The sequence below is a fragment of the Vitis riparia genome, chromosome 14, assembly GCF_004353265.1.
Source record: "Vitis riparia cultivar Riparia Gloire de Montpellier isolate 1030 chromosome 14, EGFV_Vit.rip_1.0, whole genome shotgun sequence".
NCBI classification, from domain to species: Eukaryota; Viridiplantae; Streptophyta; class Magnoliopsida; order Vitales; family Vitaceae; genus Vitis; species Vitis riparia.
This window is the reverse complement of record NC_048444.1, coordinates 11,226,616-11,242,452: the sequence shown is the minus strand read 5'-3', so window position 1 is coordinate 11,242,452 and position 15,837 is coordinate 11,226,616. Positions and strand designations below refer to the sequence as shown.

Below are 15,837 nucleotides of genomic sequence, written 5' to 3'. Positions count from 1 at the left end.
ATGCCTTTGCAATAGGTAGCTTGTATGAAATGCTATGTTTTAGACCAAATATTTTCTTTATTGTAGGCATTGTGAGTAAATATCACTCAAGTTTAGATCAAGAACACTAGATAGTTGTCAAACATATACTTAAGTATCGTAGGACAACAAGGGATTATGTGCTTGTGTTCTAGAGTATTGAGATGGTTTAAAGAGGTGATGTGACAGTTGGATAAGTACATTTTATGGAGAACCTATCAAATCCCTTCACCGAGACATTAACCAAAAGAGTCTTTATTGGTCACAGAGATAGAATAGGTTTCATATTAGTATATAGTATGCACTAATAGCATAATGCTTTAAGAGCTAGTGACCAAGAGAATGTTAGAATAATGTTAGGACAAAGCCCTTAAAAGCATGGCATGGTGTAACAGATTTGGAACTCATTATTCATTTAATGATATTATAATTTCACTTTTATCTATCCTTATTCCATGCATTATACTTTATTAACATTCTGACATAAATCTCTTGCATTGTATATGACTTGGGTGCATTAGGAGTTGCATGAAAAATCTAAGTCATAAGTTCCTTATAAGTCAATAATTTGTTCACAGTTGGTTCATGGGATTAGACAATCCATTTGAGGTCATAGTACACCACCTCCTAATTGAAGGGATGCTTGGTCTTGGCCATCAAGATGGGGTTCCCATGGTCAGTACACTAGTGTGTACAATTAGACATTAGAGAAGACCTATGGTGGGTCATGATATAAAGTTATCGAATAGTCATGAATTCACCAAGTTGTTATACTATATTGTCTCTCAACCTTGAGAGAATATTGAATTTGTGCAAAAGTTAGTAATGACTTTGACCTACAGATGAGATTGTAAGCTAATCATATATTCCCTATGGATTAGGTCATTGTTGATGGAAACCGATATCAACAGTTATTATCAATAAAGGCACCATGATAGCTCATAGGCTTCGAGATAGTGTGTCCTATTGGGTAATCCTAAGGATGTGTAATCATGAAATTTATAGCCCTATAATAATTCCTTTAATGGAATTTGACATATATTCTTAGTGAGCTAGAGTATGTCATTTAATCAAATAATACAAGGATCTATAACTCAGGGATTATAAAGGTAGTCTTGAAAGGTTGATAACTTTTACCTTTTTAGATTACAGATGACCAAATTATCTGGAGATTGTATGTAGTGGATAGTAAGTCAAGGACCCAATCACTTGGTGTCCCGTTGTAATATACATAGGGTACTAAAGTGTAATTGACTCTCTATAGTGAGATGTTGTGTTAACTTTAAAATTGGATTTTGAGGGAGTCGATACTATCCTATGGGTCTCAATAGTCCCTACTCGAGCTCATATTCCTTTATGGCATGGTTTATGAGGGTTGGATAGGTTTTTGGTTCACTTATGTGTATGAAAGCATTTTGGTAATTAATCAAAGTTGCATAGGGGTAAGTGAACAGTGTTTATAGACTAGGCTAATTGATTAATTGGAACCCTAATTGGGTTAACTAATCAATTAACAACCTTGACCAAGGCCCATGGTGAGCTCAAGTCACTTAAGCCTCGTAGAAAGCCTATAAGTAAGCTCCTTAGGGGTTAGGATTTCTCAAGTTTAGTCTTTTCTTTCTCTTTCTATAGTCCAAGGAGAGAACCTTAACCTCAAGCCCTGAAATATCCATTATCTCAATGTCTAAGCTTAAATAAGAGTTATAAAGTAGAAGATCATGGTGTTTACTAGATCTTCTTCAGTTTTGGAGCTTTCTACACCGACAATAATCAATTTGAGAACATCTGGATCACAGGTGTGGCACTAATCTTTAAATCTATGGTATTATTTTGGTTTTTAATTGCTATGATTCCATTGTATGATAGATTTAGAGAGCCTAGAATAGAATCTAGGGCTTAGGAACGGAGCAATCTGAGGTTTCCCAACATTTTTTATGTTTAAGCCACTTATGAGCTACATAGCTTATTGTGTTCTCAACTAATTATCTTCAAAACTTTTTCACAAATATCCCTAAGTCCTAGATGTCTTCCTCAAGAAGTGTTTTGCTTTCTTTATTTATCTTGATTCTTATTTTTGTTTTATTCATTAGTATCTTCTCTTATCCTTCTTTCTCTATTTTATTCATGGCTAATATGTCTATGAGGATGTTTCTCTTTTCCTTCTTTCAATTGTTATTTTGTTTCATAATAATCTTAAAATGCTCTAAGATATGAAAATCTTCTTATGTTTAATGCTCACTTATTTATGAGTTGCTTACAAATTTGATTTGATTGGATAAGTTGCAAGATGTTAATAATGTATCTTTTGAGGGACTATAGCTTGAAAAATTGTCATTTGTTTTCATAAAATTTGGTGAATGATTCTTAAAGCCTAGATAAAATCCCCCAATTGCAAAAATGGGACATCCTTATTTTTTAAAGCAACAACCTTAGTGAACTTAAAGTCGTAATCAAATTCTAAGTGTGTTAATATGTAAAAAAGAATTAATAAAATTCAAAAGTTGTATATGTGAAGAGAAGTGAAATGGTCATATTAAACAAAAATCCAATCAAGAGAGGTAAAAATTGACTTTAAGTGAAATAAGCTTGAGCTACTCTTAGGGTGAATGTGATCTTGAAAATGATTTTTACTTCAAGATAACTATAATCTTATAAGTGGAGGTTATCTATCATTGTTGGTTATTTATGGACTTATGAGTGAGCTCTTTTTAGCTAGAAGTTGTTTCATAAAGAATTAATAATATCTTACTTTGCATATGATAAATTAATAAGTTTCTTATGTTCAATGCTCTAATTTTTCGCAATAAGTAGTCTCTTTATAGTAATTTTCAATCATTATCCATCTAGATAACTAAAAACTAAGTGATTCAAAGTGTGTACCTCATTTTTTTTATTTCATTTTTTTTAAGCCCATATCAATTTTTTTTATCATCTCATCTATTCTTTCAAAAGGTTGTATAGATTTTTACCTCATTTCTATTGATTTTTGGCATAGCCCAATTGATCAAAATCGATTAATCAAATGTATTGATCACCTATTTTTTAAAGCAAAACTAAGAGCTAATAATATGTGAGCAAAATGGTGATTGATTGACTATTTCGGTCAACTACTTTTAAAGCAAAACCAAGAACCAATTTTATATGATCAAAATGATGTTTGCTCAACTATATCAATCAATTTTTTTTTCAAGCAAAACCAAAGATTAATCTTGTCCAATCAAAATGCTAATTGATCAATTGTATTAATTGACTATACTTGAGAAAACCAAGAGCTAATTTTCTTTTATCAAATTAGTTATCAATCATTCCCAATTGATGGAACTTATCATAAAATCTTTTTTAGAAAAAAATAACTAAAAAAGTCTTAATCTTTTTTCAAACAACCCTAAATAATTTTAAGCCACAAATTTCATTCCCAACACCTAACTCTTCCCTTTACTCTCCATCATAGCATCATAACTCCACTTATCATCATCCTTAGTGTCTCAAAGGTTATTTAATTGTCATCTCTAAAGTACAGTTACAATTCATTCGTCCCCTATCATTTCTAATTATTGAAAGACCTTTATCTCATCGCTTTTCCCATTGGTGCCCTAGTTCTCTAGTTTAATCCTTCTCAAGTTCAAATATTTTTTACCTTCTCTTATTTCGTAAGTTACAACTCTTTTTATTTTGTCTATTCCAAGCCTTATTTTGTCTTAAAGTCCTTGGAGGTAGTTTACATTGTTGGTGTTGGTTTCTTAGTGTCTTCATTATAGTATTAGAGCTTAGGTGTAATGTTTTTGCTATCTATTGCTTAATCTTTGTTCTTTGATACTTCAAATACTTTTTTGGTAGAAATCATTTTCTTAACTTTTTGTCTAATTCCTATGGTAGGGTTTAAGGAGAAGATGCTCGTGTTGAATATTTTTCTAATATATATTTACATCAGTATTCAATTTATGTTAGAGCATGCATGGTTTGCACATTCTCAAATAATTAACCCGTTTGCAAATTATTCTTCTCCCCTTCAATTGCGATTTACGTCTCCTCTTTAACACTCCTATTTGTCATAACCAACCTCTAATATTTCTTTAAAATCTATGTCATTTTCAACTCTTAGGTTAGTCTCACCCATGGTATTTAGGCCTCCACCATCGACAGACCCATGTCTAATAGGCTTCATTAAAGGTCAAACCTAATCTTCAAATCTACCTTGATTAAGCTTAACTTCTATCACATGTGACTTTCCATAATTTTGGGAAGATTATGTGGGGACAATAGCCTCAACTGACATAGCTATTCTACATAACACCATCAAGTGAATTGTTCTTTGTCATTCATAAACTCAAAATGTTTGTAACAATACTTCATCAACGTTCACATCAAGATGTTAACTTCAACCCAACAAGTAATAGGTTATAATTAATACAACACCACTTTCTCCTAAATCACTAAAAATAGTAGCAAACAAATCTTCGAAGATGTCAATAATATATTAACAATCTAGATTTATATTGTGTATGTTAGGATATAGCCCTTAAAAGCATGAAATGATGTAACAAAATAAGTTTTCATTATTTTATTTATATATTATGATTTATGTTCCCACTTTTCTATCCATGATTACATTATTATTTATCTTAGCGTTCATGCAAGTATCACTTTCATTGTACATGAAGTGGGTGCATTAGGAGTTGCACATAAGGTCCAATTCATATATTGCTTGCAAGATGATAAGTAGTTCATAGTCGATTCATATAATTAGGTAATCTATCTAAGGTTGTAGTGTATCACTTCCTAATTGGAGAAATAATTTATCTTAGTCATTGTGATCAATTTCCATGGTAAGTATACGAGTATGTATAGTTTACACATTAGATAGGACTTATAGTGAGTTATGACATTGGCTGTCAAATAGTCATGATTTCACCAAGCCACTATGTTACATGGGCTCTAAAACTAGAGATAATGTTGAGATAGTGTTGAGATCTTCAATGGCTTTAACTTATGGGTAAGACCCTGAAGTGGTCATATATTCCCTACAAATTGGGTCACTATTGATTAAGATAGGTGGCAACAGGCATTCTCAAGATAGACACCATGATATTTCATATAATTGAGACACTATGTCTCCTTAGGTGATCCTAAAGACTTATGATCATGTAATTGATTAAAACTCAAATTATACACTTTGATGACTTTAAAAAACTCATTTTAGTGTGTTTGAGGCACTCATAACAACCTCAATTGTTCAATTTTATGTTAATGCCTTAGGAAAAAAAATCATTTTAATGTGTTTTGTGATATTTTTGTAGAATTAAGGTTTGTTTGGTACATTCTTAGCACTTCATGGACAAAAGAGTACCTAAATAAGGGACAAGATCACTAATAGTGCATTGAACATGATCCCCAAATTACACACTAAGTAGAGCCCATTGTAGCACACCTTAGGAGCAATAATCTAAATTGTGAACTTGAAGTGGCCCACCTTTAAGTAGTGATTTTGATTGCACACTTAAGGGACCTAAACTACATTGTGCACTTTGGTGAATAGCACACTCCATTTAGGCGCTCCAACAATGGTGTGTTCTTGAAGTGAGCTAAGAAGGAAGCCACCTGACTTCCCCAACCTACACATACAAATCGCATCCTAACAGCCATAAGTGCACTATTTCATCAATAAGTCAAGGTCATCTCTACAATCCTTAGTGCACAATTTTCCTTCAATAATGCAACACATGTCCCCAAAGTCATAAGTGGACTATTCTCTTCTCGATTTATAAAGCACATCCCAAATAGCTTTCATTTTAGTGCATTGCCTTGATCGCTCCACCTTGTACTCATGCCACACCTTCCAATTATTGCACACTCAAGGATGCATAACACTTAGTGTTCCTGGAGAGTTGATTGATCCATCCACATCACCATGCTAACAAATTGAAAAAAAAAAATGTGTAGCCACCCACTCCATTTTGATATCCCATGACTGATGATTGTGCTGACACACTTAGACTACTAGCATGAGTAAAAGGCATATCTAACTAGGGATAGATTCGAAGCAATAGGGAATGAGAGAATTTTTTGCATATAAATACGAGAACTATAAATAAACAAAATGAAGAAAGAGGATCAATAGGGAAATAAGTTAGATTGTCTTTAGTTTTTTCTTTATGTAATTTTTTTTTTTTTTTTTTTTTTTTGTAGTTCAATAAATTTTTCATTTCGGTTTTATGTTCTAATGTTTGCGTTTTTTTTTTTTAATTGTGTATTTTTCTATTTGTGTTTTCCTACTCCAAGTGGGTAAAAGGGGGTAAGGTCTCCATATCTTAATTTGGTTCACCATTGGTTTAGTTGTGGATGGTTAAAAGAGACCTTAGTGGTTTCAAGGATCGAAATAAGGGATCGGTAACTTAGGTCAATGGTTATGAGGACCAAAAGGAATAACCAGGGTTAATGGTCTTATAAACCAAACATAGTCCTTTTGATAGGGGGAGGAATCCACTTAAACCATCTTATTACGAGAACCCATAAACAAGCAATTAGACAGAGCTAAGCTTTGTTGAAGTGATCATTACCCATGTCAACTAGAACCCATTTAATATAAACCCTAGGCCTAATCCTAAGGTCAACATAGGCTCAAAGCCTTGTTAGTGAGTGGAGCTTGAGAAAATGAATTAAAGTTAATTTCTACTCTTGGACTTTTTTTTTCTTTTTTCTTTTTTTGTTAGTTTTCCTTTCAATTTCTAGGATCTTTCCCTCTCTTCAATTTAAAAATCATTTTTTTTCTCTTTCAACCAACACTCACACCACAAAACCTCATACCTTTAGCACAGTTAACCTAATTTTTCCTATAGAGAAGACCTAACTATTATACAACTGTTAGTTCTTTTTATTTTTGGTTCAAGAACTAAGAGTCTCAATGACTAATCTAGTTTAATTTTTGTAAAACTTCATTGCTGAATTTCTTTTTAGATTTTGATATTAAACCAAAGATGAATGAACTAGTAATTTGTGGTCGTAGTAATTCCTTAAGTGGAACTTAACATATGTTCTTTGCAGATAAAAATATGTTCATTGGTCATAAACTAAGAGAATATGAAACTCAAATATCATAAAGGTAATCTTAAGAGGTTGATAACATTTACCTCATAAGATTACAAATGCCAATTCATGGGGAGCCTACATTCAGTGGATGGTAAGTCATGGGCTTGAGAAATTGATTAAAATAGATTTAATCAATTATCATCTCAATACAATTATATAAAATATTGGAATGCAATCAACTTTCTTTAATAAATTATTGAGTCAACTTCAAAATTAGATTCTAAGGGAGTTAGTATTATCTATAGGTCTTAGTGGTCCGCACACGAATTCATATTCTTTGTTGGCACAAAGTTTTGAGGATTTATAGATAATTAATCATTTATGTGCATGTGGATATTTTGATAAAAGCATAAGGTAACATAGGAATTTATAATTAACTATTTTGAGTTTTTCTGGATTGACCTAATTAACTAATTAAAACTAGTGAGATAGATTAAATGATCCAAGTCCAAGTTTGGCCAAAATCACTTCAACCCACAACAAAGTGTGTTATGGTCTTCTAGAAAACCCTAACCTCTATCTCTCTCCCTCTCAAGGTGTGTAGCCACTCTACACAAATGCCAAAGACTAAAAAAGGACTGATTAGGTGGAAAATCATAAGTTGTTGGGATTCGTTATATCAACTAGAATCTAATCTAGGAACATTCAAAACAAAGGTAAAAGTTTTTAGCACCTAGATCTAAGATTTATTGCATGTTTGTATGCTTCTACTGCATTCATTGCAAATTTGTATGCTTCTACTCCAATTAGATCTAGTATCCCTAGGATCTTAGAGAGGATGTGTGTGAACTAGTGGTTTTCCCAACAATATAGTTGATGTCACTTTCCATGGTGATGGAAAATGAAGTCGTAGTATCTCATTTTCACCTATACAACAAAAACACTAAAGAAATTACTAACCATCTATCTGCAAAAGGGAAACAAAACCTTAATTTTAAAACTTTGTATGCACTCACAAATCGATTTTTGAAAGGTTTTGCATTGCAATTCTACAAATAACAACCCCTTCTAATGCAATTCTGACTTAGGATAACTTAATTTTGAGCTTCAGATTTTGGTATTCGTACACCCTATGTTGCAATTGTAAAGTTTTGATCCCAAGCAATTGGATTTGACAATTCATGTTAGGGATGAGATGTTACAATAGCAAAATTAGATTATTATTTTTTCCTCAAAATGTGATGTTTTACATTGGGACTTCATGTTTGTCCCATTTTTAAAAAAATATTTTGTGGTCAAAATGTTGCATTTAAAGCTCTCCTAATGTAAAGTATTGCCAGTATTTAGGAGATTTCACTATAATCATTGACAAAGGTTGTCAAATAATCCCAATATAATTTTAGAAATTTGAAGAAATAAAACATAATTATTAGATATCTCAAGGGATGTCAAGTAATTTTCCCTATTTTATTTTAAGAAAAAAAAACATGGATATCATCTAAGTAGGTTGAGAGTTTTTGCATAATACTTGAAAAAAACTATTTTCATGTTATCACTTTCTAATAAAGCTACTTATGTACGCATAGATTTGTTTAGTGTACTCTTTCTTTTGTTGTGGCATGATTTTTTTTTTCTTTGTGGTTATGTCAATTTATAATGATTATAAAAATTTTAATTTAATATTAAAAATCATAAATTCAAATTAATAAAATAAATAAACTTTTTTAATATAAAATTAATAATATATTGAAAGTATAACTTTATTAAATATAAGTTAATTCATAAAATATTTAGAAAAATAAATGTTAATCTTTTATAATGCTTATTAACCCACCTATTCGAACATGAATCCATTAAATCAAATCTTTAAATTTCATAAATTTCCTTTTCATGCTTTTTACATAAAATTACTTCTGCCATTTTTTTTTTTCAAAATTGATAAATTATGGTAATATAATAAAACACTAAAAAAAAAAAAAAAAAAAAAAATCATTCACAAAAAGAAAAAAAAAAAAGGTATTCATTTAAAATGAAAAAGAAAAAGGAAGGGCAAATGGAAGCTAAGGACACGTGGGTGGCACGTGGTCTCCCCTGCAGGCTAGCTTTCTCCACTTTCCCCATTGAGCCCTAAACCACAAAAGCCTTCCCGCCACAGGGTAGCTGCAGTCAACCGGCTCAACCGTTTTTAAACTCCCAATTCTCCCGCCAAAATTTGGATTGGCTGTGCAAACCGGCTAGCTCCGGTGACCAGTCACCCTCTCCCAGTAGGCTGTCCCAATATAAAACGGTGGAGCAGCGACACTAGAGGCGTCAACGCCATCAGGTGCTTCGATGAAGGTTGTGGAAGCTAGGGTTTGGATCTTGGCAGAATGAGTGCTGTGAACATCACAAACGTCGCCGTTTTGGACAATCCCGCCTCCTTCTTGAAACCCTTTCAGTTCGAAATCACTTACGAGTGTTTGACTCCTCTCGCAGACGGTAGTTCCTCTCTCTCTCCTTCTATCTCTTTCCCTTTTCTTTTATTGTTTTTTATTTTCGGGTGCGTTTCTTTGGGTTGGGTTTAATTTGTGGTCTATTTGTTTGTTGAGGAAAAAAAAACACGGGAACTTTGTGGAAGATTGCATAATTTGGCTCAATTAGGTCTTCTAGTTGTATTACGCTGGGTAGATGAGATTTTAGGTTTTATAGTGGTACTTTAAATATCTTTTTTCAGAAGGTAAAGAATGTCAAATCGGTTGCTTGCATTTTCTTGCCAAGCAAACAGCGCATTATGATCAAAATTGTTACGCCGGGCAGCCGGTAGGGTTTGTAGTGTTGTGATCGTCTTCTGAATGGAAATGGAGGCGCGCAAGATTGTTGTTGAGATGATAGGATATATTTAATCAATATTGTTTTATTGCATGAGTAGATTTTGAGATTTAGATCATTTTGAAGGAATTTTGGCTGAACATGGTCTGGAACGGTTTAAGCTAATCTTAGGAAAGAAAATTAGCCACAGAGGAGAATACCTTTTAAGTGTTTAGATTGTTGATATATTAATGTCCATTATAGGGTTGATTCTTCTATGGATAATAAAGAGATCAAGTGAATGGACCGTAAACAGAGAAAACTATATCTCTATGTTATGGGGGTCCTCTATGCCCGTAAACAAAGAAAACCATATCTCTATGTTATGGGGGTCTTCTACTTTGGGGGTAGAGGAAAAAACTTTTGAGGATTAAAAGGATGGATTAGTTGATGCAGAGAATGTATGAAACAAAAAATAGACTATGCTTGGGTTAGCTGCTCTTCATTGAGATCATGGGACAGTGAGCTATGATATTGAAGAATTTACATCAAATGAGCTGGATGGAGCTGCCAATTCCCTGGAAATTGGCAGAAATTAATGATTGTTATAAACAAAAGTAGGAGTTTCTCTGTATGATTTCTAAGATCTCTTTCCCAAATGTCAAATTCTTGGGGAAAAACTGAGATGAAAGAGCAGACAAATGCTTAAAACTGGTACTCTTTGAGCATTTGTCTCATTCTTTCCAAGAAAGAGAGAAAGCCTCAAGGGAAAATCTTGATAAAGAAGGGGAGTTACTATATTCAAAGTGAAGGTACCTTACAGTAAAAAGTAATGAGTTTTAGTATTTGAAAACAGGAGAGCCCTGCACTAGGATTTGCTACTCTACTGTGATATGATTTTCAAGATCTATTTCCCAAATGTCAAAGGGCGCCTTACTCTTAGTTATTGGGGAAGAAATGAGAGGAAAAAAAAGAAAAATGCTTAAAATTGGTATTACTTAAGCATTTGTCCAATTCTTTCCAAACAAAGCCTTAAGGAGAAATCTTAATGAAAAAGGGGAGTTCTATATTTAAACTAAAGGTATCTAACAATAAAAAGTGATGAGTTGTAGTATTTGAAGACATAAGAGCCCTTCATGCACTAGGATTTGGTACTCTACTGTGATTGAATAAAACAAAGTTTGAGTTTGGATCAAGAACATGCTGCAAAGAATCTCAAGTGATTGCGACTTCTTTCTGGATTGTGTAGGCATGTGAAGTTAATGCACTCAATGTAGGGCTCAAAATCTTGGCTGAGTCATATCCACCTCAGCCATGGCCAGTATCGGACTGATACCCGAGTTCAATATTTGGTTGACTTGCAAATAGACTTGCTTGAATTGAAGATAAATCAGCCATCTTGAAGCGAATCACACAGAAACTTTGAGACTACTCCAAGATTATGCCAATATTGATCTATTCGGGTGATGGGTGGTGGAAAAAATGGTAATGTTGGAGCGGAAATGGTGGAGAAGAGGAGTATAGAGAGCTTGGACCCTCTGCATCTTCATCCCTATATTTGCATCTCCATCCTTAAAACTTTACATCTTCATCCTTCAAACTCTACATCTTCATAAGGCTATTTTGTCTTCAATTTAGAGCCTTCAAAATGGGTATCGTGCAGGAAACAGGGAGTCATCCATTTAGAGGTGAAATTTGTATTGTGCAAACAAGGGGGATAGGTGTTTGACTAGGTGTATGGGTATTTGATAGGATTAAGAATTTGGGTTTCGAATCATAAGTGTTTGTCTTTGAATCATGGGCATTTGTTTTTAAGTAGGTAATGAGTATTTGATGGGCATTTGTATTTTAGTAAATAATGGAAATTTGATGGAAATTAGGATTATAGCAAATGAATTATGAATATTTAGGTTTACATCAAATAAGTAGGAAATGAGTATTAGTATAAAAATTAAAAATAATGAATATATTTGATAGGAAAAATGGTGCTTATTTTTTTATAGATGATTCATGGTTATAATTTTTTAATAATTCAAAATATTTTTAAAAAATTCAAAATATTTAATTTAAACAAATTTGTTGTAATATATATATATATATATATTTGATAAATGAGGAACTTTCCATGGCCAAGCCCTTAGGACTTTCGACTGAGACCCAAATTTGTTATAAAATATAAATTCACTTTTTATTATTTTCATAAAAAATAAGAAACATTTACTATTAAGTGATAAAGTTAAAAAAAAAAAATTAAATTTTAATATTGTTATAAATCATTCCAAAGGTATGCTTTTATGACAATTTGAATAATTTTATATATAATAGAAATTTATTTTATTAATGTTTTAGCATATCTATTTATATTTATTTTTGTAATACTTTTTGTAATCTTTTTAAAAAAATTTGAGCTTTTAAACTAGAATCTTTTGCGGCCCAATACCAATCCGAGATGCTAAAACCAATGTGCCTTGGGACCCCCTAAGTCAGTGACCAATACCATGACTTTGAACTATGAGTCAATGTGATTGACAACTTTTTTGTAGACAATCTAAATGCACATATATACCATACAAGTGTTTTTTACCCTCCTAAATAAAACTGCTAGTTTCAAACCTTGCAACCACTGATATTTAAATAGAAAAGTGATTTTTTTTTATTGCTGTTACATTGGTGAAGTTCTATGAGGCTTCTGTCATTAGTATTTGGACTTACGAAACTCATTACTGGTAAAATATTCTCTTGCACGAACCAATAGCCATAATTTTTCAAAGACCCAATCTGCCATAAACTCCACAGTATACTCAGAGACTCTTTTATCCAAAGTAGATTCCTTCTTGGTATTCATAAGCTTTCTGTGTGAATATGATCCCATCATTTTTGTTATGAATGTGTAAACAGATTCTGGAACTGTTTTCTATATAATGTGTTCATGGTGGCATTGGGTTACTGTGTTTGTATTTGCCATTGTATTTGATATCTGATTTATCACATCAGCAATACCGGTATCTTTGTTCGAGGTTGAATTTCAAATTCTGAAGTTGCCAATTAGCCTGTTGGTAAAAATTAAAGTGTAAAAGAGAATAACTTCATGTTGTTTTGCATTGTCCATTTAATGACCTTGATGCTGTGTGGATATCTGTTTTATTTCTTTTATTTGTATTTTTGTTATTACAAACATTTTGTTGGCTGTGACTGTTAGGATTGACATACAACCAACTCATCACTCATTTTACTGCCAAGTACATGTGTTTTTAACTCCGACATCTTTACTTTATACATTCCTTTTTCCTCTTTCTTTTTTGGGTCTTCTAAGTGCATACAATTCCTTTTTCTATATGGAGTTCATCATACAGTCAATGGAATATAAGAGGGCAACAAATAAAATAGGAGAAGAATCAAGGTGTAAATTTACCATTGCTTTAAAAAATGTGGTGGGGACATGCAAGAATGCCTCAATAGTTAAGGTAATATCGACTTGGATGATCTAGTCATATGAACAGATTCATCAGGTATGACAGGAGGTGGTACCCATTCAATCAATTCAAAGCAAAAAAACTAGGTTCAGGATCAGGAAGCGGTACCCATCAACAAGTGAATAATTATGCATTCAGGCACTTCCAACATTACTGAGTTGTTGTAGCTTGTGTGTTTTAGTAAGTCACCCCACAAATTCTATGCAAAATTTTTTTGTTTTACAATCCTCCCAGAAAATTTTGGAGAATTAGCAGGCCAATATATATTCTTTTAGGTCTTAATCTAGATTTGTTTTTTGTTTTCACCAATTCCTTACTATGCTTTAACAAGTTCCCGCTAGAGAAAATTTCAGACCTTGATTCTTTTCTATCAAAGCAATCTCTACATGAATGTTTAAAGGACTCATGCACATCAGCAGAAGTCAGCTGACATGGTTCATTATATTGAATTCATTCAGGGGCACTCTACCTGTTTTTGGAAGTATATGGAAATTGCACTGTATTGCCTATATTTGAAATAGAACATTGAGTTTGTATGCCCACAGGAATTTGGAAAGTGATATCAGCCAGTAAAATTGTTGATAAGCTCCTAAAGATAGGATCATGGTCACAATTGTAGATTGTGTGGTGTTCCTAGTAAACAGTGTAAGGTTGGTTCAGATACAGTGTATCCGTTGGGACCCTATTTCTTGAATTCTCATGTTGGCTGGTTGACACAAGCTAAAGTCACTGGAAACGATTAGTCATGATTATATGCTATTCACCCAAATGTTTAACAAAGTACAGGAACTAAATAAATTATACGGTTTGACAAATTGATCTACTTGTTTTCTTGTTCAGACGCCTAAACTTGTGTTGATTTGCAATGAGAAAATCCATCGGATTGTAACAGTTTTCACTTTATAATTTCAATGCAGATCTTGAATGGAAACTTATCTATGTGGGATCTGCTGAAGATGAGACTTATGACCAACTTTTAGAGAGTGTACTGGTTGGGCCGATCAATGTTGGAAACTATCGATTTGTGTTGCAGGCAATCCCTACTGGCTCAATACTGAATTTTTAAATCAGATTCAGTTTATTTACTTGCATATGGTGGAACCAGCTCTGATATATATTATTGTCTAACACTTTGCAGGCTGACCCGCCTGACCCATCAAAGATCCGAGAAGAAGATATTATGGGTGTGACAGTGCTTCTGTTGACGTGTTCTTACGTGGGACAGGAGTTTATCCGTGTGGGCTACTATGTGAACAATGAATACGATGATGAGCAGCTGAAAGAGGAACCTCCCCAGAAGGTGTTGATAGACAGAGTCCAACGGAACATACTATCAGATAAACCAAGAGTAACAAAGTTTCCCATCAATTTCCACCCTGAGAACAAAGATCCTGGAGACCAACCCCCTCCGCCTGATCATCCTGCTGAAACTGATGGAAATAGAGAAGAACCACCTGCTTCAACTCATCACCCTTCAGATGCCCGATTGCCGTAACTACTACTTCCAGACTCTGACCATCCAAATTTCTGGTTTGAGCATAGCATGGTAATTGGTTTAGTTGATATCTATGCTTTAAAAAAAAAAAAAAAAAACTAGATGAACTGCATCCGAAGGATCATGTATTTATTACATCAGCCTGATGGAGAGATGTCTGATGAAATGCTGGGTTCAGTCTGGCTGGTTTGGGTTGCCAAAGTACTGGTTCACCAGGTTAGTTACTTTCTATGTTCAAAATTGGATTTTCGGACTTTGTAATAATTATCAAGGAATTTCAGCTTCATTAGCTTTAATGACCTAATAACAACTCTAACAAAAATCTTTTTTTTTTTTTTTTCACATTTATGGGCTTTTGTTAGGCTATGTTTGGTTCTTGAAAAGTTTTAAAGGAAAAATATAATATAATCTCTTATTTGGTAATAGAAAATCAATGAAAAGAAACATGAATATATATATATATATATATTCTATGTTGGTTGAATGAATATAAGGGTAAGGAAATAAATAAATTTAAAATTAATAAAATATTTTTATATATTATTTTAAATTTATTTTAATCTGTTAATATAAAAATTAAATAATTAAAAACCAAAAGGGGTTCTAATGAGCACTTATCCGGGCCTTCCTAAATGAAGATTTTCCGTGGTATAGAGACCAACATAGTCCAAGTAAATTTTTAGAACTCGGACGCATGAGTTGTTTGAGAGCCCAGCTGGCAGCTGGCATGTGCACACCAAAATTCTTTGAGAAACTAATAACAAGAATAATTGTTTCAAGTTTAAACATTTTTGTGATTTAACAGTGAAATCCAATTTGGTCTGCAATATTATATTAACTTTTGTGAATTGGCAGGCTTAGCAGCTGTTGTCAAAGATGGTCAGGAGTCATGTACAGAAGTTTGTTATCATATAGGCTCGGGTCGTTCAAACCTTAACCCAAGCCCAACCCAAATTAAACTTGGGTCGAGAAAACTTAGTCCAAATTCAACCCAAATAATGAAAACGTTTTCCCAAATCTACCCAAATATCGGGTTAG

At 32.9% G+C, this 15,837-nt stretch overlaps 1 protein-coding gene across 1 annotated transcript; it reads left to right on the top strand.

The window, feature by feature from the left end:
• The first annotated feature begins 9,171 nt into the window (after positions 1 to 9,171).
• LOC117929724 (histone chaperone ASF1B-like) lies at positions 9,172 to 15,095 on the top strand. The gene is made up of 3 exons (XM_034850110.1): positions 9,172 to 9,522; positions 14,222 to 14,337; positions 14,443 to 15,095. Exons 1-3 carry the CDS (start codon positions 9,414 to 9,416, stop codon positions 14,797 to 14,799), a joined length of 582 nt encoding a protein of 193 aa, XP_034706001.1. The 5' UTR covers positions 9,172 to 9,413; the 3' UTR covers positions 14,800 to 15,095.
• Positions 15,096 to 15,837: the final 742 nt, after the last annotated feature.